Below are 23,852 nucleotides of genomic sequence, written 5' to 3' on the forward strand. Positions count from 1 at the left end.
GCCACATGGAAATACGTCCAGAGCTGACTGCCATGGCCAGAAGCTACTGTGCTACTTAAAAGCTAGTGAGACTTCAAACCATTACCCTGTTTTCTACAGCACCACAATTATTTTGGTACACCTTTCATAAGCAGAGTGTGTTGTGGGAAATGCAAATTGGCAGTACCATCCAGAAATTTTATTTCTTAATTCCATTTATTTCTTTTTCTATTTATTTGTATTTCTTATTGAAATAGTTTAGATTTCTAAACCCTGACCCACAACTACTTCCCTCCAGCTATTTTCAAAGGCATTTGAGCAAAATATTTTGGACATAGTTTATGACAAAACTTATCTAACAAATCATAGTAATTAAAGACCTCATTATATTAAATTGCTATAATATTCAACAGCAATAAATTTTAAAACATGTTTATAAGTTGTCTTTTCATTGACAAAAGAAAAAAAGACACTGGTCAACTGCAAAAACAGCCTTCCTATCTTTGCAATTCAAGATTCTGATTTTAGAAGTTATAGTTTAAAAATTTTAAACACAGAATAATCTGTGTTTAAAGCTTCTGGTAAAAGCCAATATACTTTGTAGAGTCCACATCCAGCTACAGCTTTTTTTTTTTTTTTTCCTTTCAGCTCACTAATAACCACATTTAGCACTGAATAAAAAGTTAAAATTGCTATGCATGTGAAATTGCATGGTGGAAGAATGTCACCAAAGTGTGAATCAGTTTGGTGATGTGTCATATTTTACCAAAGGACTCTATAAAGTGTTTGAAGAGTAAGTAGCATGACAAATGTCATTTAAAGAAACAAGTGAAATATGTGGGAATTTAAAAAAAAAATCAATTTCATACTTAGACGAAAACTTTAAGTCTTATTCTTCGAGGCTTATGACAGTGGTTTCAACTTCATTATTAGATTTTAAGAAATTCATAAACAACTTTTATTCATCATTGTACCTCCCCCTGCCATCAGCTTACATAGTAAGCAAGCAAATACTTATTAGATGAGTCAGCTTCTCAGAAGACCTGTGAAATAGCACATACATGTCCATTACAGATGGGAAATGAATGTGCAGACTTTTAAAATGCATAGGATATAGTAGCAAAACTGAAATGAAAAGCCTGACCCTCAATTGAGATAAGTACAATTCTGTCCTGTATCAGTTTAAGAACTGAAATATATGACCAACTTTGAGAACAGTAAACTGACATCTTTTTATTTTTCTCTGAAAATATCCCAAGATTAACTTCAGAATCACTTTGCCTAAACTCACAATCAATGTTTTCATCTTGTAAAGCCACTACTAAACTATGTTTTTTGGGCACCATTTTAGTTTACTTTTAAAAGGAAAATAGGAATGCTGGTCTGACAGAAGTCCCAATTTTCCTAGAGAGAAATTACAGGAGAATGTGATCTCACTAGGCAAAAATTGAAAGAACCCATGGTATAACTGGATGAGAATATTACTCATCTCTCTCTCCTAGAGAATAATCTTTGATTTAAATCAGTGTTATATCTACCACCACTGATAAAACTGAACTAACAAGGAATGTAGTGATAGCTATTTTTAAAATATCTTTTATTGATTTATCAAATGAAGTAAGAATCTCCGATAGACACTTTGACATCAAAGATTCTTCATTTGTTTACATTTTTCCATGGCTTGTATAATTTGTTCAGAGAAAATTGTGCAACCTGAAAAATAAATTATTCCTTTGCTTAGTATACCCTTATTATTTAAGAAACAGAAGACATTTCTCCTAATAGGAGTTTGTTCTTAGCAAAATAAAGAAAGATATAAAGGATGTCAGTTTATTGTTCCGAGTACTGAAGTCCTGCTGAACTGTAAGTTATAGTCTTTAGGTGCAGATTATGGCATCAGTCAGCAGTTCCCAATAACTTTCACATTGAAAACATACAACACTTTCCTAAGTAAAAGCATATACATAACCAAATTTTAAATAGTTCTTAAATTCATATTTTAGAAAATAAAAACCAAAAATATCCTTCAGGAATAGTGTACTCAGTTTGTTGGTAATTTCTCTCCTTCCAATCTTCAGTTTTTAATATCTCTAAGGCAAAATGAAATTAAAAACAATTTAGAGCTTACAGACAAATCCTGGGGAAAAGTGAGGTTGAGAAATAGAAATGGTTCAAGTTACTTTTCTATGAAGCTGGGGAATTTTATTCCTATGTTCATTCTCCATTTGATAGGACAGTAAAAACAAGAGCTTGTTCCAAAATAGGAAAAAAAAGCAGAAGCAGAAAACTTCTATAACTAGGTCACTGGTTTTAAAAAAAAAATACAGGCTGATGAATGCTACCACATAAATTAGTCGAACATTTTATTATAGAGTATATATTAAAAGCACAAAAACAAGTTTTATTCTGAAAACCAGGAAGATTGTGATGTTACATATGTTATGATTCAATAATTCCAATCTGTTTCTATGAGTACTAAGTGCCTTATCACCTCAGGTTAGTTTAAAACAAGGTGCAAATGAAGCCACCATCACAGATCTGATCACCATGTGGGTGGCTTCTCAAATTGTGACATGTAATCCAAATCCCATTTAGTCATCTTCTACATGTTTACTACTAGTCCCAATGGGACTGAGCCACCAAAGACTACATCTGATGCAAATCAAAGCTCATGTTCCTGTAAATCAGAAGGTTAATCCTCAAATAATAAGGATAGCATAATTAACACTGTCATCTCATTCCTAGTAAAATGAACCATCAAATATCCTGGCATATTTAAAGTGAATTATATAGGTAAGTATTAAAGCTCAGAAGCATTCTATGGTAACTGAGCTAAAGAGAGGAATGACAAATGTAGTAAAAGCCATCATTACCAATAAGGATCACCAAATTCTTAGAAATAAGTAGTTTGTGTCAAAAGATTTCTCTTGCCTTTCAAAAAAGTCTTTGGGCCACATCAGAGTAAAACAATAACTGTAACTTAAAAAATCAGATTATTTTTCCTATTTGTTCTTACAGGCCATTAGTTCTTTTAAAACTTGCTCCCTGAGAGATCCCAGACTATGTCAAGAAATTAAGAGTGAACTTTAAGTTGGATCTTACTATGAAAAAAAAATGTTATGAGCTTTATCACTTTTTACATCACTATATAACCCTAATACTGAAATGTCAATAGGGTAAAATCAACTTCTAAGGGAAATACCTCTGAGAATGCTTGGGGGTTAATTTAGTATCCATATAAAATTGATACTATACTTAAGGATTTAACTGATGGTGCTGAAGAAACAAAAGTAATATTAAGGGGAAAGACTTTTAATTTGTACTATCCAGCTTATTTAGTAAAGCAAATTATCAACTACTGATTTATTGCTTTTAATATGATGAAACACCAGATTTGACAGCTAAATTAGCAATAGGATACATTTTAATCTTTAATCATTTTTGCAGAATAGGACATGTACATATCCATATAAAAAGACTGTAGCAGATGCCTCCTAGAATCAACCAGTTCTTGTAAACATTGCATTTGTGCAGATTTTCATACTTTGATTCCAAAATTGAGAACAGTAAGATTAAAGGCAAATTTAGTAGCCAAAAAACCCAAAAAATGTCCAGTTTGACTTCTTGCAACATATAGTACCACTCCTCTCTTCAGGAAAAAACAAAACAAAAAAATACCTAGCAGCACATAAAAAAAAATTTTACAAAACATTTCAGTACTCTGTTTTCCCTCCCATCAAAAACCGAACAAAAATAAAGTGCAGCACCCATAAAAGTGTCAAGAAAATAGCCAAGTTCTTCCTTTCTTGTAACAAAATAGTACTTGGCTTCAGCAGTCTTAACCAAATTATACAGTGTCCATCATTTTCGGTTCATCATCTTCTTTATGTACCACTGAATTTAAACTGCAGAGAGCTGTATTGATAGAATACTGAAGATAATCTGGATTCTGAAAAGTACAGAGAGGAAAGAATGAATGATCTCATCAGTTATACGTCAGTACATGCAATTGCATATTCAGTTTCACATTCTCTCTCTGCAGTATAGCAGAATAGAAAAAAAGATGAATGCTTAAGTCAGACTTTGGTTGAAACCCAAGACAATAAAGAAAAAAATAATAGATTACTACCACTTAATCCAAAGGGATGTGGCAAAGATAGAATGATATATGTAAAAAAGATATGTAATAAGCACTACCTCTTCCCTCCATTTAAGAAAACTATAATTTTAACTAATCATATAAGGCTATATGTGATTATATGTATACAGCTATTGACAATTTAAAAGATAAATGGCTTTAAGCCAGCAAGGTATTATGATGATTACTATCTAATTATAATAGTAAATATTAAAATTACAAAAACACTAGAATAAGGTAAAAAAATCTATTTACTAAGTGAAAGTTATAGCTACCTTCAGAATCTATTTTGGTTTCTCAAAGGTTAAAACAAACTCAAGTGAGAAATCTTTTGAAAGAGACTTGTATTTAAAAAGTTGAAAACAAAAGAACAGTGTAATTTAGGTTTTATTTTTTAAAACAGAAGAACTCAAAAATGTTCTAATTTTGTTCATTTCTAAAACTGGGAACACAAAACCTTATTCAACAAATGCAAAAATAAAACCACTATTACTAAAGCACCATGAATAGAGACATACATAAGCCCTTAAGACCCAGAACTTTAAGGAAATTCTTCCAATAATTCAATTTTGTCTACTCAGTTGTTCTGAATATCTCCTAGCTATTTAGTTTTATCATGAATCACCTACTTTCATCTGTTTATTTAATATACATCAATGAGGAAAGCAGTCCATACAGGGCATAGATATCAGATCTCTCCATCCCAAAGGGTGGAAGGGTTCTCAAAAATCTTTTTAATAAGTACAATAATTTTTGATTCTTTTACTGTAAAAGTCAAAAAATGAACAAGTTAACTTGATTATTGTCAATAAGGTTTTTAATGAAGGGATTGGCACAAATAACTGATTGAAGTCTGGTACACTAAGTAACCTTGGACCTAAGTTCTAACCTTGACTCTTCCACTTAGTATAATGCCATCCTCAGAGAAAATAATTCATCAAAATTTAGTAACAGTAAAAGCTAGTATATAGGACAAGCCATTAACTTATACGCAGAGTACATCATGAGAAACGCTGGGCTAGAAGAAGCACAGGCTGGAATCAAGATTGCCGGGAGAAATATCAATAACCTCAGATATGCAGATGACACCACCCTTATGGCAGAAAGTGAAGAGGAACTCAAAAGCCTCTTGATGAAAGTGAAAGAGGAGAGTGAAAAAGTTGGCTTACAGCTCAACATTCAGAAAACTAAGATCATGGCATCTGGTCCCATCACTTCATGGGAAATAGATGGAAAAACAGTGGAAACAGTGTCAGACTTTATTTTTTGGGGCTCCAAAATCACTGCAGATGGTGACTGCAGCCATGAAATTAAAAAAACGCTTACTCCTTGGAAGGAAAGTTATGACCAACCTAGACAGCATATTAAAAAGCAGAGACATTACTTTTCCAACAAAGGTCCATCTAATCAAGGCTATGGTTTTTCCAGTGGTTGTGTATAGATGTGAGAGTTGGACTGTGAAGAAAGCTGAGCACTGAAGAATTGATGCTTTTGAACTGTGGTGGTGGAGAAGACTCTTGAGAGTCCCTTGGACTGCAAGGAGGTTCAACCAGTCCATTCTAAAGGAGATCAGTCCTAGGCGTTCATCAGAAGGTCTGATGCTGAGACTGAAACTGCAATACTTTGGCCACCTCATGCAAAAAGTTGACTAATTGGAAAAGACCCTGATGCTGGGAAGGACTGGGGGCAGGAAGAAGAGGGGATAACAGAGGATGAGATGGCTGGGTGGCATCACTGACTCGATGGACATGGGTTTGGGTGGACTCTGGGAGTTGGTGATGGACAGCGAGGCCTGGCGTGCTGCGATTCATGGGGTCACAAAGAGTCGGACACGACTGAGCGACTGAACTGAACTGAACTGAAGGTAACTGGTACCTACATCTCTGTTCAGGGGGCCTTGGTTCAGTTATCTCAAAATTAAGGATAATGGTATTTGGTATATCTCATAAGATTGTTGTCAATTTTAAAAAGAGAGTAGAAGCTAAACTGTTATCCAAATTTAAGTTTTATAAAAAATTATTAACAGATTGTTACATTATCCCATTCTCCAAAGAGACAGGCTGCTAAGACCTTTTCTGACCATCTAGGTCCAACAGAGCTTACAGTTACTCTCTATTAAGACTATTTTCCAGTTTTTTATGAAAGAATTTTGACTATTAGAAGTAGCTAAAGAGATTCTTTAAAACTCATCTATCCATCTCCTAAAGAACTGAAGGTGGCAGTGATGGTGGTTTCATGTCCCACTCTTGCGACCCCATGGACCATAGCCTGCCAGGCTCCTCTGTCCATGGGATTTCCTAGGCAAGAATACTGGAGAGGTTGCCATTCCCTTCTCCAGGGGATCTTCCTAACCCAGGGATCGAATCCGCATCTTCTGAATTCCAGGTGGATTCTTTACTGCTGAGCCACTAGTGAAGCCCTAAGAACTGAAGAGACTTAAAAAAACAAAAAGCAATCGATATACCTAACTTAATGCACACTTAAATCCCACTGATTACCCCATATTCTCATCCAGTAACATTCTCAACAAATTTATTGTCTCAGAGACCAGTTCTTCCCAAAAGCACACAACTGAGCATCTTGTCATATTTCTATTATACGATTCAACAACAGTTTATGATGGAGGTGAATGAACAGTGGAGTAGGACAGAAATCCAGGATTAGAATAATAGCTCCATCACTTATTGTATTGATTTCAAGCAAGCTACTTAACCTACAGGAGCGTCACTTTATTCATCCATAAAATGAAAATGAGTTTTTTGGAGAAGATTAAATAAGATACCACATACAAGTGTTTTGTAATCTATAAATTGACATAATAAAAATAAGTTGTTATTTTAAGCTCTTCTTCCAAATCTCTCAGTTGACAACTTGATCTCTCAGGTTGTTTTCCATCTTATTCTTCCCTCAAGCAGAAGACTGTGTTTCTGTGGCTCTAGCTGAAATCTTCTCTTTCCCCTCTTATGTTTAGAATCAGCTGCATCCTCAAGTCTCTTTTTTTCCTCTGCATTCATTATGTGACACCTTAGTTTTAGGAGGTTTATATGTTGGACTTGACAGTGACTTAGTCATAAAATTTCTTAAAGACAGTGTTCCTGATGGGGTATTTCTCACAGAACTGCAGAGAAAATCATCACTTTATTAAAACAGCATTAAGAGGTAATTTGGGGACAAACTGAGGGAGAATGTCGCTTACATGTCTAACTAAGGGGTAACATTACTAATTATTTAAAAATCAGATTTTCTTTCTTATTCTTGAGAATTATATTTTTGGCTGAGTTAAATATGATCAATTGCTTTCCTTAAATTGTCCCTTTGGCCTACAAATAACTGGACTAGTGAAATTATAGCTATAAAGTCAAGGCTTTGAAAATCTCAATTCCTACAACTCTTGAGAATTAAAAATAAATACAGGTCTCTCTTCATACTGTCTTCTGAGTGAGACTTCCCTTTCACTATGTAGGCAACAGGCTAAAATGCTAAAGCTGATCTGAAAATGAGAGATGACTGGTTCAATTTAAATGCTACTAAAACCAATCCAACCAGTCCATTCTAAAGGAGATCAATCCTGGGTATTCATTGGAAGGACTGATGCTAAAGCTGAAACTGCAATACTTTGCCCACCTCATGCGACGAGTTGACTCAGTGGAAAAGACTCTGATGCTGGGAAAGGTTGGGGGCGGGAGGAGAAGGGGACGACAGAGAATGAGATGGCTGGATGGAATCACTGACTCTGTGGACATGAGTTTGAGTGAACTCTGGGAGTTGGTGATGAATAGGGAGGCCTGGTGTGCTGTGATTCATGGGGTCGCGGACAGTCGGGCGCGACTGAACTGAACTAAAACCAAAATGGGCAGCAACTTCCTAGTGATAACGTAAAATCGCAATTCTAAGTAGAATCAGGCAGACCCAGTGGTCCAGCTTCCTCTTTTTGACATAAATTCTTTCACGCTAGTGAGATAATTTTGTTAATCTAATTGCAGACTTCTAAGATGCTTAAAACAGTTGATCAATATTACCAGAAAGAACAGTTCAGCGTAAATTACATTAATTTGTACTAAAATGTTTTATCTGGTAGGCAACACCAACGTTTAAATAGATAATACTAATAAACTCATGCAATAAATCACCTCAGTTGCTACTTGGGTATATGCTTGGAGCTAATTCATATTCAAATCTTAACAGTATAGTTCTACTCAGGAGAGGATGTTGGAGCCATCTTAAGAAGTTTATGACTTAGATGATCAATAGGTAACATATGCCGTTAAGAATGCTTAGATAGTCCTCATCTCTTCTATATTTAAAGGAGTAGAATTTAATGTCTCTCTAAAATACCTAAGAGATGGATGAAACTTAATGCCAAAACATGGCATGAGATGAAACTCGGAGTTATCTTTTGAGGCAAGAATATGTAAAATGACCAAACATACAAGAAGACAGAGAAGTCCAAAAGAACAAATATGTGAATACATTTATAAAATATTTACTTTTTCAACTTACCTGTGGTAAGGACTCTAATAAACCTATAGATCCAACACCAGAATGGGGAACATGATTCTGAGCTGTCATAGGCTGAAAATTTGGTGATTGAGAATAAAGTCTGACTCTTGACTTGAAAGCTTCAAGTTCATTTTTGAATGCTTCAAAATAACCTTCCTCCTCTGCCTTGAAAAAACAAACAAAAAGACTGATTTTCAAGATTTCCAGACCACACAGTAAACTCGAACAAAGTATATACCAGGACTGAAGTGGAAGAAGTAAAGATGAGGTGAACAGTTTAAACGTAGAAACCACCAAAATCTCTATCAGATTTCTGAAAACTGCCTGTTTTATACAGAGAAGGTAATGGCACTTCCCTCCAGTACTCTTGTCTGGAAAATCCCATGGACAGAGGAGCCTGGTGGGCTGCAGTCCATGGGGTAGTGAAGAGTTGGACAAGACTGAGCAACTTCACTTTCATTTTTCATTCATGCATTGGAGAAGGAAATGGCAACCCACTCCAGTGTTCTTGCCTGGAGAATCCCAGGGACGGGGGAACCTGGTAGGCTGCTGTCTATGGGGTCGCACAGAGTCAGACATGACTGACGTGACTTAGCAGCAGCAGCCTGTTTTATATGAATATTATAGATTGGTTTGTTTCATTTCCCTCTGCTTCAGAAAAATAAAACAATCTAATAAGAAACAACTCTTCTTTACACATACACACAAATGGAATGAAAGAAAGTAGGCTTCCCCTGTATTTCTCTTGATTTATCTGTATTCTTGATAGTATCGAAAACAGTCCTCATTTAATTGCTCACATTCTTCTCTCCTTGTCCCACTGCCAAACAACAGCCAAGGGATATTCTTTAAACCTTCTAATTCTCTGTCAGTTAATGCGGAAACACTTACTACCAGTTGTTAGTAATTCTCTGACCCTAAAATCCCTATTTATTAAAAACTGAAAACCAATTAGGGCTTCCCTGGTGGCTCAGAGGTTAAAGCATCTGCCTCCAATGCGGGAGACCCGGGTTCGATCCCTGGGTCGGGAAGATCCCCTGGAGAAGGAAACGGTAACCCACTCCAGTATTCTTGCCTGGAGAATCCCATGGACAGAGAAGCTTGGTAGGCTCAGTCCATGGGGTCGCAAAGAGTCGGACACGACTGAGCGACGGAACGGAACGGAACGGAACGGAAAACCAATTAAAGTCAACATTTAACTTTGGTATGAAGTTAACTTTGGTATATCTTACTGTTTTAGTTACGCAAGTACCTTTTCAAGATTATGGGAAAAAAAAGTAGTGAGTTATGCTGAGGGAGGGGAATTCTCTCCATAATGTATCTAAATATTAAAGAAAATTCTTAATGCAAAATATCCTTTTGGCAGTAGCCTCCATTTATTAATATTTCCTTTGCAGATTAATGACACAGAGCACATCCTACACAATAGAACATAGGTTTTAAGTTCAAGTGGTGGAAAAGATTTTGTTAAAGTCTCATTCCTGAATTATCACTGGGTCAGTTTGTCTGCCTGGAGAATCCCAGGGATGGGGGAGCCTGGTGGGCTTTCGTCTATGGGGTCACACAATAGTCGGACACGACTGAAGTGACTTAGCAGCAGCAGCAGCAGTTTGTCTGCAGTGTGATTTTTCTCTTTAATGTAGTTTAGGTTGTGTAACTGCATTAAAACCTATGGATTAGTTATTAGCATCAATATCTATACAAATAATGCACACAATGTTTTGTGCTGCTATTCTGTCATTTTTTAAATGAATTTAGGAGTCATTTCTTTATAACACTTCACTTTATGGTCAATAAATGATACTTAGGGAGACACACGGAGAAGGCAATGGCAAGCCACTCCAGTACTCTTGCCTAGAAAATCCATGGATGGAGGAGCGCAGTCCATGGGGTCGCTACGAGTCAGACATGACCGAGTGACTTCACTTTCACTTTTCACTTTCACACATTGGAGAAGGAAATGGCAACCCACTCCAGTGTTCTTGCCTGGAGAATCCCAGGGACGGGGGAGCCTGGTGGGCTGCCGTCTATGGGGTCACACAGAGTCGGACACGACTGAAGTGACGCAGCAGCAGCAGGGAGACACATGGAATGTTAGCCTTCATATCCAAAAGTAATCCTTCTGAAATGGTTATGCAACAAACCATTAAAGGAATCAAGTGACACAACCGCTGACCTTACTGCATGCCTAAACCCTAGGTATTTAGATCTAGAGAGACTTGATTGATTTTTGTTTTATTAAGCAACCTATGGGTCACTTGCTCAATTTCTTTGTTAACTTCCTCATTTGTAAAAAAAGGTAATTATCCTTATAAAATGTTATTAATGTTTAATGAGTTAATCCATGTGAAGTGCTTAGAACACCTTTCACAAAGCAAATAGTTCATGAAAGTTATTCCTTAATTAAAAAATATTAAGAACAAAATGTTAAGATCTGTGGCTTCAGAGTTGTTCAATTCTATTTTGTCAAAGTATTATAAATGTCAAAAAATACATATTGTATGACTATGTTCCATTATGCTATTAAACACAAGTTCAAACATATCCTTTAATGTAAGATGAAGAAGAAACTTTTCTTTTTTTACTGCCTGTGTGTCAAAATTTAAAACAGTCTTCAGAAGCCTAAAATACCAACTCAATCATTTACTCATTAAAACTACTGTTTTGGGAAATTTTCCTATTTTAACAGTAGAAGTAGAAGGTACAACTTCTGCCACACTAAAAAATTTTTAGAATTTAAAAATACAATGTTTTCTTCTATTTATAAAAGGAAATATGTTCACTGTAGTATATGAAAAAGAAAATGGAAACCATTTGTAATTCTACCACTCAAGTCTAATCAAAATTAAACTTCTGGTACATTTTCTTCTGACTTCTAATTGTGTATGCTAAAATGTATCAAATATGCAAAAAATCACGTAAAATATATATGTACAATTTACAGGGCAAAAATCCTACTACGTACCCACAAAAATTAGGAAACAGATCAATACTAATATTTTAGAGATCAGTCTCAATAATGAGCATTTCATCTCTCTCTGAGGTTACAACTGTGACTTGTCAATCACTCCTTTGTCTTTTCAGTTTTACTGCTTATTTACATATCCCTCAACAATATATTTACTTAGTTCTGCTTGTTAAAATATAAAATACTTTAAAAATAATAGGAGATATTTCATTCTGAGACTTGTTCTTTTCAGTTTCTTGTTTTTTTATCCATGCCAATGATGATTAGTATATTACTAAATGAATATACCACAATTTATTCATTCTACTGTTAACTTGGGTTGTTCCCAAACTTCTTGCTACTATGAACACTTCTATTAAGCACATATACAGGAGTTTTTCTAGGGCAGCAAACTTTATGGTCTTAGGACTGCTTCATGCTCCTGAAAATTGTTGAGGAACCTAAAGAGCTCCGTTTATGTGGGCTCTATCTATCAATAATTACATGTTAGAAATTAAAACTGAGGAATTAAATATTAACTGAAATATAATAACAAACTCATTACATGTTAACATTTTTAACATATATATATATATATATTTAAACTATATTTCCAAAACAAACAATTTAGTGAGAAGTCTGGGCTTAAAAGAAGATAGCTGTATTCATACATCTGCTTCTGTATCAATCCAAGCTGCACACTAATGCAAGAAGGAGAGTGAAAATGACAAATAACATCTTAGTATTATTATAAAAATAATTTTGACTCAGGGCCTCTGGAAAGGGTCTTGAAGACCTTTGAGTATCCTTGGATGACATGTTGAGAAACTTTTTTCAAGGGTATATATCTAGGAGAATTTCTGGCTGTTGGCACTTGCCTTGTTCAATTTTACAAGAAAATCTTCCAAAGTGGTTACACCAATTTACACTCCTATAGGCAGTTAATATGAATTACTATTGCTCTACTTCTTGTACAACTTTTAAATTATTACTAATTTAGTGAGTATGAAATGTCGATCTTTCTAAACATATTTATTTTTCTTTAATATAGCTGACATCATCCTATATATATAAATATGTATTGCATCTTTTCACTTTATAGCAAAGCATTTTCTCAGATTAAAAATACTTCATATAATCCTGAAAGCTTCAAAATATTCTGTGAACTGCAGGTTTTTTTTTTTTTCCTCAAACCACTCCTCTAATTTTCCTGAATATATACATTCATGTAAATGGGTCTCAAGTTCACATAATGCTATATAGTACAGCCTCTTAAAATCTAAATTAGCATAGAAACAGCAATATAATTTTTCTTTTCATTATAAAATCTACAGAATCTAGCCTGTGGCATCCTGGTTGGATGGTCTCCCTTGATGTGTATGGACAAAAAGAGGTTTCAGCTAAACCCTAACTTTCCCATTTAATAATACCAAACAGCAATTATCCTTCAATTAAAAAAAACAGAGAAAATAATAATACCAAATAGCTACTTACTTTGGCTTTCTGGAAAAATAAGCGAAAACATCCTCTTGGATCCACATTACAATTTTTGGCCATTTCCATAATAAACTGCATTACAACTGCTTGATGTGCTATTTGTTCCATTAGAGCCCCTTTCTGAAAATAACCAGATTAAAATTATAAGAAATATACTTAATATTGTGATTACTATTTGGATTTTTAAAACATGAGTTTTTAATAGGTTAAAAAAGAAAAAGGTTTATAGTATATGGGAACAAGAGATGAGGGGACAGGAAGGCAGGGAAAGCACATTGGAAAAAAAGTTTCCCTATGCTAACTGAAATAACTAAAGAAAGATGCCAACAGTAAGCTCAAGCAGATCCTGAAAACAAAACAAATTGGAATTCAATTTAATGACCTTCCTGCTTACATTTATAAAGTAATGGAAAAAAAAAACAACAAAAAGCAAATCAGCATTCCACTAAGGTTCTCAGAAATTCAAATTTCACATGATACCTGTTCAGCTTCTAGATGAAAACACCATAAAATAAGATATTTAGCAGTTTCTTCACATACAAGGTATGGATGGTCAGACAAAAATCTCTGACTATCATCCCATCGACTTAACATACCTGCAAAACAAGAATTAAACCATGAATGTCAAATACTTTCCTCCTGTAAGCAAAGAAATGGTATTTTTAAATGATTCTCTTTAAAGATAGAGAGCCTGGTAGGCTGCAGTCCATGGGGTCGCTACGAGTCAGACATGACTAAGCGACTTCACTTTCCCTTTTCACTTTCACACACTGGAGAAGGAAATGGCAACCCACTCCAGTGTTCTTGCCTGGAGAATCCCAGGGACGGGGGAGCCTGATGGGCTGCCGTCTATGGGGTCACACAGAGTCGGACACGACTGAAGTGACTTAGCAGCAGTAGCAGCAGCATATTACAACAGAAATGTTATGGTAAAAGAGCAAATGAAGATAGATAATAAAGCAATACCAGCATATTGGAAATAGCTTTTAAAATTCACAGCAAATTTTATTTCAAATAATTTGTCAGGATAAAGTAGGGTGATTTGTTTAAAGCTATAAAAGCAAGTCCCAGGCAAATAGATAAGGCTGGTTGGTCATTCTAGGCTAAAGTTAAGTACAGATAATTTCAAGAGATTCAGTATTATTTATTGATAGAATACAAATTTTTCTATTGGAAAGATGGAAAAGAAAGCAAAACCTTTCTTTTCAAACCTTTACTTTTCAAAAGTAAACTACACTGAGTCAACAAAGACTTAATAAAAGATTCAGAAAATTTCCTCTAATTTACTAAAATATGTCTGATACAGTAAAATACTGCATGGGAAACCAATCTAGTCAGTGTTTTAATAGTAAATATAGTTTAACTATTTTAGTCATGTTAACCATCTAATCATGATCACTGTTTAGACACAGAAAATAAACTCTTTTAAAAGTTGGTTAAGTATATTTGGAAATGCTGCCACTGTGCTTCAAAATACCAAACTAATCCAAATGCTACTAAAGGTGTACTGTCATCTTTACCCAAAATTAGTAAGAAATTTGGTCAAAAAGTTGATACTGCCCAAGTAATCACAGAATTAGCAAAGTGCTGAGCTTTATTTAGACTCATCCAACCAAGAAAGTTATCTGAGAATCATCATAGAAATTTTACAAGGCTACCTCAATAGTTCAGCAATAAATCTTTTCTCTAGACACAAAATGAACTTCTGTATGTTAAAGTTCCACATCAGAACATAAGTAAAAACAAAACTGAGGACAAATGTCTTACTGAGAAATACACAGTAACACAAGGAAATCAATTAAAAATAAATGATTCTTTCCTCATTTAAAAAATTGGAAAATAGCATTTTAGCATTTTCTCATAAAGAGTTTTACAAGCTTTATAGTTATGTCCCCAACACTGTGGATACAGTGACTAGGTCATTTTAAATTCTGAGAAACATAATGATTATTTAAGTGACTTTAAACTTCTCAAGCTACAGTTAAAGAATTTAAGTAATAACTTCTAGGGGTCAGATCTAAAGAAAGTATAATCCTTATTTCTTATACCTGATGCCATAAAATAAATCCTACACAGCAATTCTGCCTTAGCTTTGTTACACTTCTGAAGAGGGAATATTTTCAGCTCTATCAACTATTCAGAGAGATCACTGCTTCTCCTGTTTACTTCTCCATGGCAGCACTGTGACTTACTCAGGCACAAAATTCCTATCCATTTTGGTCTCTTTTGAAGGAAAGAATATATGAAAGGATTAGTGACACTTGTAAGGGAGGGTTAGTGACACTTGTAAGGGCTGTGAAAAAGGGTGTCACTAAATGTTAACGGTTTTAAACTATTTAATAATGGAGACAAAAATCAACTCTTGAGGATGACCATAGTTTTTCTATTTGTTTCTATAATAAATAATGCTGCAATGATGAAATGTGAAAAAATAAACTTTACTTACTTCTTCAGAAACTATTCTTGAATTAAACACAATACAAGCTTATTTCATTTTTTAAAATAAAAAGTATGAGAAAAATTAAAAAATTTTATGAATAAACTACAAAAAAGAAAAAAAAAAAAAAACTAAACTAATATCCATTATACTGACATAAGGATGAATGAAATTCTAAATACTTTGGGAGAAAAACACCAATAGAGAAAAGTCGCAAAATGTCACTTAAAAAGCTTATTAACATATATTTATCAAATTGACACATTATACTCCCCAGTAGCATTTTCATTCCAGCAGTATTGTCACTGCTTATAATTCTTAGAGGACATATCACACTACTTCCCGACTCTGGCTTCATACATGCCGTGGCTGATGCCTTGCCTCCCTTTATCTACAGGAAAGCTCCTATATGTTCCTCAAAATCTAACTCAGATGTTCCCTCCTCTGGGAAGCCTTCACTTAAATCAACCCCCATCCTATCGTTTTTCTCCAATAGAGAAAACTATTTTTCAGTTCTTTGTATATGTATTTCTCTTACTTATTATAGATTGTATTCTATTACTTGTTATTTATCTGAATAACAGTTGAAGGATCTGCATGAATCGTATAGCATCATATCCAAAATTAGAACAATGCTAATCTTACAACTGTAAGATAATCAGATACCAAGAAAGCAAAGATAAAAAAAGACAAAAGTGGGACTAGTTGGGAAATGCAAAGAGTTTAGGTAGTAAAAAAAACACAAAAAACCACAACTAGGTCTTAGAGGGTAATATAAACAGGTTGAGTTTTGCTTTTTTTCACAATTCAGTTTACTCTGTCACTCTATTTTTTTATGTATAGCTCTAAAACAAGCCATAAAACTGTGCCAGAAGTAGCTATACAACTGGAGTTTGTCTCTATAAATTCACTTTCTGTACATATATTTATGATACCAAACATTACAAAAGAAGGAAATTCAAGTAGTAGACTTACCAAAATGTCTAATTTTCTGCTCATGTTTCTGCATAAATGATTTTGATTTATCTTCATCTTCTGTTTCTTTTCTTTTATCTTGATTAATAAAACTCTAAGAAAAAGATTTTGAAGTTAAAATTGAATATATTTTAAAATCTAATATATTCTAATTGGATCTTCTTTCTCAGATATTGAATGCCCAGCATTCCTTCTTAAAGACATTATAAAAAGGTGATACAGTAAACTGATATTGTATCATTAAATTCATCTGTAAAACTCTATTTTAGAAATCACAGAGAAAAACAAATGAATTAATTTTTAAAACCAAATATGCCTATCAAAGGCAGGTATAGAAAGATCCTTTACATGCATAATTTATTTCTGCATTATTCATTTCCATTAAATATTTGCAACTCCAATCTTTGGAGTTCTTGCTGGAAACAAACTCAGAAATTCAAAGATTATAGAGTATATTTACTACAAAATTTTTGATAAGACATAAATTTAAAATAGACCTCTGCTGTAAATTTTTCTTAGCAGAGGCTAAACAGTTTGATTCTGAAATCATGTATAAACTTCTATTAAGGAAGTGCTTATTTTCAGTTAAAGTCACAAAACAGACCAAGATGAAGTTTTTATTACAAAAACTGGCAAAAAGTTTCTCAGAACATTATGTGATCACATTTAAACCTTGAGATCGTCACTGCCAAAAATGGAAATCGAAAACTAGCTCTCTGCCAGTTTACAGTCAGGAAACACACAAGTTTATATATTTCAAAATAAAAGCATTTTTTTTCTCTTTGTATATCCTGCCATCTAGACCAGCACTGCCCAACAGAAATACAATCCAAGTTACAACTGTAAAGTTTTCTATCAGCCACGTTAAAAAAAGAAACAGATGAAATAATGTATCTATTTAACCCAACATATTATCATTTCAACATGTAAGCAATATAAAAATTATTAATGAAATATTTTACGTTTTTGGTACTAAGCTATTGGAATCTGGTGTGTTTTTTACACTTACAGCACATCTCAGTTTGGACTAGCTACATTTCAAGTGTTCAATAGCACATATGGCTAGCAACTATCAAGTTGTCAGCGCAGATCTAGACCTGTCCTCTCAAATCTCAAGCTCTCCAACAAAATGAATGCGTGATTTTCAGCAAATGACTGGAACATAAAGATAGTCTTAATTAATTCTGGTATAAATGTAGGCTACATTAGAATCTAACTTAAGAAAAAAAAATTAAAAGCAGAGACAAAAATATTTTCTTTGTGACCACTGTGTTAAGAGACAATAACTGTATAAACAAAAGAACACTGTTTTGACCATTCCCTCTATTATAAAAAGATCATTTAAAATAGCTTTGGGGTATAAATGCAAAACATAAATAAAGTATCCTTTAAAACAATATACACAGAGATAGTGAATCATTCTGTTAAAGAATGATTCTGCTAAGGGGAAAGAAAAATATATAATTTGGTACAAGCACAGAAAGTCTAGAATGATATGACTCACTGTTAACAGCGGTTATCTCTGGGAAAAGAAGGAAGCCTTTCAACTCTATTTTACAGGCCTATGTTTTTTTACAAGAAGCATGTTATACTCTTATAATTTACCTTCAATACAGAGTAAAGTACTGATAAAGCTAGTAGTACAGGACATTTACCTATGTGTATTACTTATTGCTGTAGCAGGACTAGAGCTAGTCCAGAGGAAAGAAATTAAAGATGCCTGGGGAAGAAGGGGCTTTTAGAGTGGAAGCCAGAGCAGAAACAAGTAGTGTTACACACTACATCTAGAGAATAATGAAGGTTAAAGATAAAATGAATGTGGACTTAGACAAGAATGAGCAGTCTACACCTGAGGCTTGAAGTTTAGTACAAATAGAAAGAAGTACTACTTTACACATTTAGATGAAAATGACTTTATTTCATTGCCCACTTCTTTTTCAGATACGAAAGTCAAAGAGTAAGGTCTGCGTAATGCAGTGAGAAACAGAAGACTGCTCTTAATAAACTACTAACTTGGCATAAATATTTTACTACTCCTTTCAGCAGTAATGCCTGTAACACTAAGTCCAGATTACTATCTAAGGGTTTCTAAATACATACTGGTAAATAACAGTGAGAAACTTTGTTTTACTTGATAAAGCCAGTTAACTACATTAGTGTTCCGTTTCCTAGGTGGCTCAGTGGTAAAGAATCTGCCTGCCAAGCAGGAGATATGGGTTTTATCCATCGGTCAGGAAGAACCCCGGAGAAGGAAATGGTAACCCACTCCAGTATTCTTGCCTGGAAAAACCCATGGACAGAGAAGCCTGGTGAGTTACAGTCCATGGGACTGCAAGAGAGCTGGACACAACTTAGTGACTGAACAACAAAAAAATTGAAAGCAAGCTGATAAGCACAGCAACATCAGAAATCTCTGGTAACATCTGAGCTTTACCACATGCCAAGGCCCCAAGCTACCTGCTTCTATGATGTTACCTTGCTTAATCTTTATAGCTGCTCTTTATATTTGAGGAAACTGAGGCTTAGGGAAGTGATCTGGTCACAAAGCCAGGCTGTGACAAAGTTGACATTTGAGGCAGTCTGACTCTAGAACCCACAATGATATTCATTGATAGCTGTGCTATGCTGCAGCTATATAATTGGATTAAGGACTACCAACATTAGACACTACTTGGGATACATGTTTCTATAATGATCACTTTTCCTAAACTGTCAAAATTGAATACTGTTTACAGGATTCTGTTGCGTTGTTATCAGATATGCACAACTGGTTTGCACAAATATTTCAGTCTTTCCTTATTTCAGCAGGCCCAATAAAAGATAATACCTTATTAAAAACATCCTTGCTAATGGCATCCATGTTCCACAAACACATTCTCTCTCTTTGTACTAGAGCCTCTTCTTTCTGCCGCCATTCTTCTTCCCGTTGCCTCAGTTCTGATATTGCTGTTTGTGCTTTGGCATGTTCCTGATCCAAGGACTCAGAGTTATGCAGTGCTAAGCTACCAAGTTTCTGCTGAGCTTCAGCGAGATTCCATTTACACGCCACAGAGCTCTTCACAAACTCTTTCTGCTTCTGGCAAGCCATTTCGATTCCATGGCTATACATCTGGATAAAAAACAGTATTTTTAAGAAATGAAGAAGGCAACAGAACAGGTATGCTTACGTAGAACAGTTCAATTTTCTATCAGTCAAGGATTTCTGTACAATGTTTTTGGCATATAGGTATCCAGCCTTCTGTGTCTGCAGTTACAATTTTATATTACAGGTCTTGTTTCATCACCTAGACTCTAAGTTTCTTCGTTAATTTGTGTCTCTCCCTGGACCACTAACAGCAACAAAAAGCCTGGCAGCTAGCAGTGTCCTGCATACAGCAGGGCCTCAACAAACATTTGATTTATAGCCTTTATAATCCTGGAACAAAATAATGAGAACAAAAGCTTAAATACAGTTCATCATCTTATCACTCACCATACTGCAAACCAGACCTTTAGAGTTTTGCTCTACAAGTTCTTCACTGCAAAGAACTGCTTATTTAGAAGTAATCACTGCTTGGTTTCTATTTTCTTTCTGTATTACCCCAATCTTTGGTAATCTGAGAAGTTCTTATTGGAAATTTCTATTTATAACCGACTATATCAGATACATAACCTTTAACTTAATTCTAATAAAAATAGACTATTTTTTTAATTAAAAAGAAAAAAAGTCACTAGGTCCACCCTGGTGATTCTGTTCTACTCGGACGCAAAAATACTTAGTTTTAACAATTATTCAACCTTCACATGTAAAGCACCAAGATGGATATTTAATTCATCCTAATCCTCAGCTCCATAGGACAAAAGCTAAAGGCACATTCTTCATGATTTCTTAGCCAAAATGTAGACCATTTCAAGGTGGGTATTCAGAATAATTCTACTCTAATCTATTCCCTTACCTGCATCACTATTCAAGCCCTTATAATTTCTCACTTTAATGATGTAAGTATAGCCTTTCTAATCTCAAACCATTCTCTACTAGACTTGGCGTGATCTAACAAAAATGATAATTTTACTTATTCATAGAGTCTTGAGAATTTTTAAAGTGCAAACTTCATAGCATGGCATGGTGCCTCATGATCTCACTTTGTATTATCTCTCTAGACTCCGTTGTAGTTACTCTTCTATTCCTTTGCTTATTCTTTTCTTCTCACCCGCACCACTTCAATGTGGCAATCCCCCATCCCTAAACTCCCATCTCTATCCTAGATTCTAGCATCACTTCCCTTCCCTCTTATCCTGTCCCTCTCCACCAAAGTTATGCATACTTCTTTATGCATTTGAGTGCTTTCACACAATATTGTGCTTATTTACTCAACTATAAGCTTCTTGAGGGGTTAGAATTCAATAAATCTTAGATGAATAAATGACTCCTGACGTCTTGGAACAGACTAGTGCTGGTAAGGAATTCTAAGGCAAGTAGCATCCAAGGTTCCTCCTTCCTGGCTGAGTCTTCAGGCAAACTTAGACTTCTATTGGGCAAATGTGGACACTTGGTATTCAAATGTTTTAGTTATTCATTTACCACACGGTCCTAGTCAATCAAATATTTATTTTTACTTTTTGCTATTCTAGAATAGGATTAATGATAATTGTAGACTAGCTATGCTTAAGAGGAACTAGGAAGAGGAGACAAATGAACCTGTCAAATTTATTTTGTAAAAAAAGACAAATACTAACAAAGATAAGGACAAACGGAAATATCTTGCATGGTCAAATTATGCAGGAGCAAATTCTCAAATCATTTCTCATGTCAAACATAGAAATCTTATTTCCAAATTCTAAAACTGATTAATGTTTAAATTCTTCTCCAAAGACTATGTTTGGGCATTTGAGTTAACTATCCCACATGTATTGAGATGATTGATTATATTTAATAAACAAAGATTTGAAAAAGGAACTGTTAGCATTAAGGTCTACTAATATAACTTTACATAAAAAAATTTCCAAACAGGATCTCTAAATTCCAAATTGTATTTAATTGGATCTCAGAACTATACATATGACATTAAGATGTCTAGGTTCCCTATATTAGGTAAAATTACACCAAGGCTGTTTTTATAGAGATTATAAAATGTTTACAAATGAAATTAAACATTTTCTTTCTAAATATTCCAAAAAGAAAAACTTAAGTCGTAAAACTTAAAGCCAGCAAGACAAATAAGTAGGTCTGTCGTAAACACATGAACTAACTTAGGATTGGAAATCATTCTGAAAATTTTAGCACCAAAGTTAGTTTCAGCCAAATAAAGTTTTACATCACAGGATGGGCAGTGCAGAAGGTGGGAAAAAACACTGTATCAGGTTCCAGAAGTGGATTCTAAACCAGGATGTGGCAGGATCTAATTCTGCCACTGACTAGCTACACTGTCTCAAGGAAATCACTTTTAATGAAAGAGATAAGCCTAACCATTTCTAAAATTCCTGTCAGCTAAATAAGGTTATAAATTAATACACAGATATTTTTAGAATTCGGTTTCTTTTAGGTTACTCTTTAGATTCAACCACTATGCAGTGAAATTATTGAGACCTTTCTATCCTCTCTACAAGCCTTCAAAATTGACAATGGCAGCTGCTGTTCATTCTTTGTCTCTCGCTCTGTACGACATTCATTATATGCTTATATAACGTATTTTGTATATAAAGATGACACCAGCGATCCATAATTAGTGAGTGACTATCGACTTATCAACTCTCATTCTGTCCTCCTAAAAAATGTCTTGTACTTTCCCAGTGACTGGCTGCATGAAGAACAGTCTGTGGTTATGAAACAGCATTTTTCTCTTTGCAGCCAACTAACCCTGTGAGCTGGGCTTAAGATCAACGACCCTACACTTACTGGAAAACAATTTAAATCACTCATTCTCATTAATAGCAAGATAAGTCTAGAGAAAAACTGTTAACTCAGTTAAGCCTTCAGGGATCCCATTTTGTAAGAAGCCTAGAAGGCATTACCTAAACTCCATTTTATTTTACTTATTAGTGTTTAGTCAGTAATCCTGAAATATACTCCGAAAACAGGTTACGAGAAAAACCAGGACTAAGTGATATGAGCACTATATAAGCACTCCCTAAGGTGGGACCCAGAAAATCCTAAGTGGTAGTATATCACATCTGGCTAAGTTTAGAGGAAAAAAGGCTTGGCTGAAAACCACAGAAAGCGACAGGAATCTGAGGAAAAAGTCTGAAGGAAAGGGCAAACGCGTGCCTATATGTTTTTAACTGAAGAATGGTAAGAGGCAAAACTAAAATCATAAACGTAAGGGGGAAATGGTCACGCGAATGGCCGAGATTTACGCCAGCATCAAAAGCAAGGTTTACAGAATTTGCTCAGATGTCAAAAGTCAGTAAAATAAATTGGACCTAAAGTCTTTAGTCAGAGGCTCAGAGAATTATTGAAATACAACCATTCACCGTTCCCATCAACTGTGCACAAGTATTAGAACCTTCAAGACAGTAAAGTGCTCGGATAAGAGCAGGCACAAGAGGACAAAGGGTCAACAATATAGACTGAGCTGTCCTAAATCTGAGTGCCATCAGAAGAGGGGTGGGAGAGAGGAACTTCTTCAAGGGTGAGAAATTAGCCAAGGTGAAAAAGGTGTGTGGAGGTGGAGGTTGGGAATATATGGCCAGCCCCTCTTCGAAGATGTTACAGAGCATTGGGATGACATCAGGCCCCCGACGCCCGGGGTCGGGGTGGGTAAAAGAGGGCGGTGGGGGCTCAAAACAGGGTCGCAGAGACAGACAGAGACCGCTGGGGGCCTGGTGACGACACCTCCCCATCCCCCCTCACCCTGCAGAACACGGGCTCCCTTCTCACCTGGGTGCCGCCTCCCGGCAGCTGCGGGCAGCGGGGAGAACCGGGGGACAAGTCCAAGTCACTCTCTTCCTCAGCCTCACCCTCTGCCCGAGGGAGGCTCCAAGGTCCTGGCGGCGGCCACGGCTGCTCCATGTCCGGCTGCCCGCGGCTCTACAACCCCCACAGCCAACGGACTCGGCGTGAGTAGAACCCGCTGCGCGGAGCCAGCCGCCCCAGCCGGCTGGGGCCGTTACCCAGAATCCCTCTGCTAGCCCCGACGCCGACGTACGCGCCGCGTTAGTCCCGGCCGCGCAGCTGGCGGACGGCGGAAAAAGACGGACTCCGCTTTGTACGTCACTTCCGGAGTGGAAGGCGGGGCCGTGGGAGGTGGGTCCCGAGGCTTGGAAACAGGGGTTGATTTTGGATTGCTCACTTGTTTAAAACTTCTTTTCAGGAATCCTTTCAGCGGTGCTGATTTACTATCCCTGGCGCTGAGGGTCATGTCGTATTAAATACTGGTTATCTGAAGTTTCTTCCGCAGTAA

General features: G+C 35.6%; 1 protein-coding gene across 1 annotated transcript; it reads right to left on the minus strand.

Annotated features, from left to right (window-relative positions):
* Window positions 1–711: 711 nt before the first annotated feature.
* On the minus strand, window positions 712–23,620 carry CDC37L1 (cell division cycle 37 like 1, HSP90 cochaperone). Its single transcript, XM_055428281.2, has 7 exons — window positions 23,330–23,620; window positions 19,301–19,582; window positions 16,474–16,567; window positions 13,542–13,657; window positions 13,059–13,181; window positions 8,618–8,782; window positions 712–3,928 (listed from the first exon to the last, which is right to left on the minus strand). Exons 1-7 carry the CDS (start codon window positions 23,459–23,461, stop codon window positions 3,827–3,829), a joined length of 1,014 nt encoding a protein of 337 aa, XP_055284256.2. The 5' UTR covers window positions 23,462–23,620; the 3' UTR covers window positions 712–3,826.
* Window positions 23,621–23,852: the final 232 nt, after the last annotated feature.

This window comes from Moschus berezovskii, chromosome 7 (assembly GCF_049115385.1).
Source record: "Moschus berezovskii isolate FMDL1 chromosome 7, NW_MosBer_1.0, whole genome shotgun sequence".
NCBI lineage: Eukaryota > Metazoa > Chordata > Mammalia > Artiodactyla > Moschidae > Moschus > Moschus berezovskii.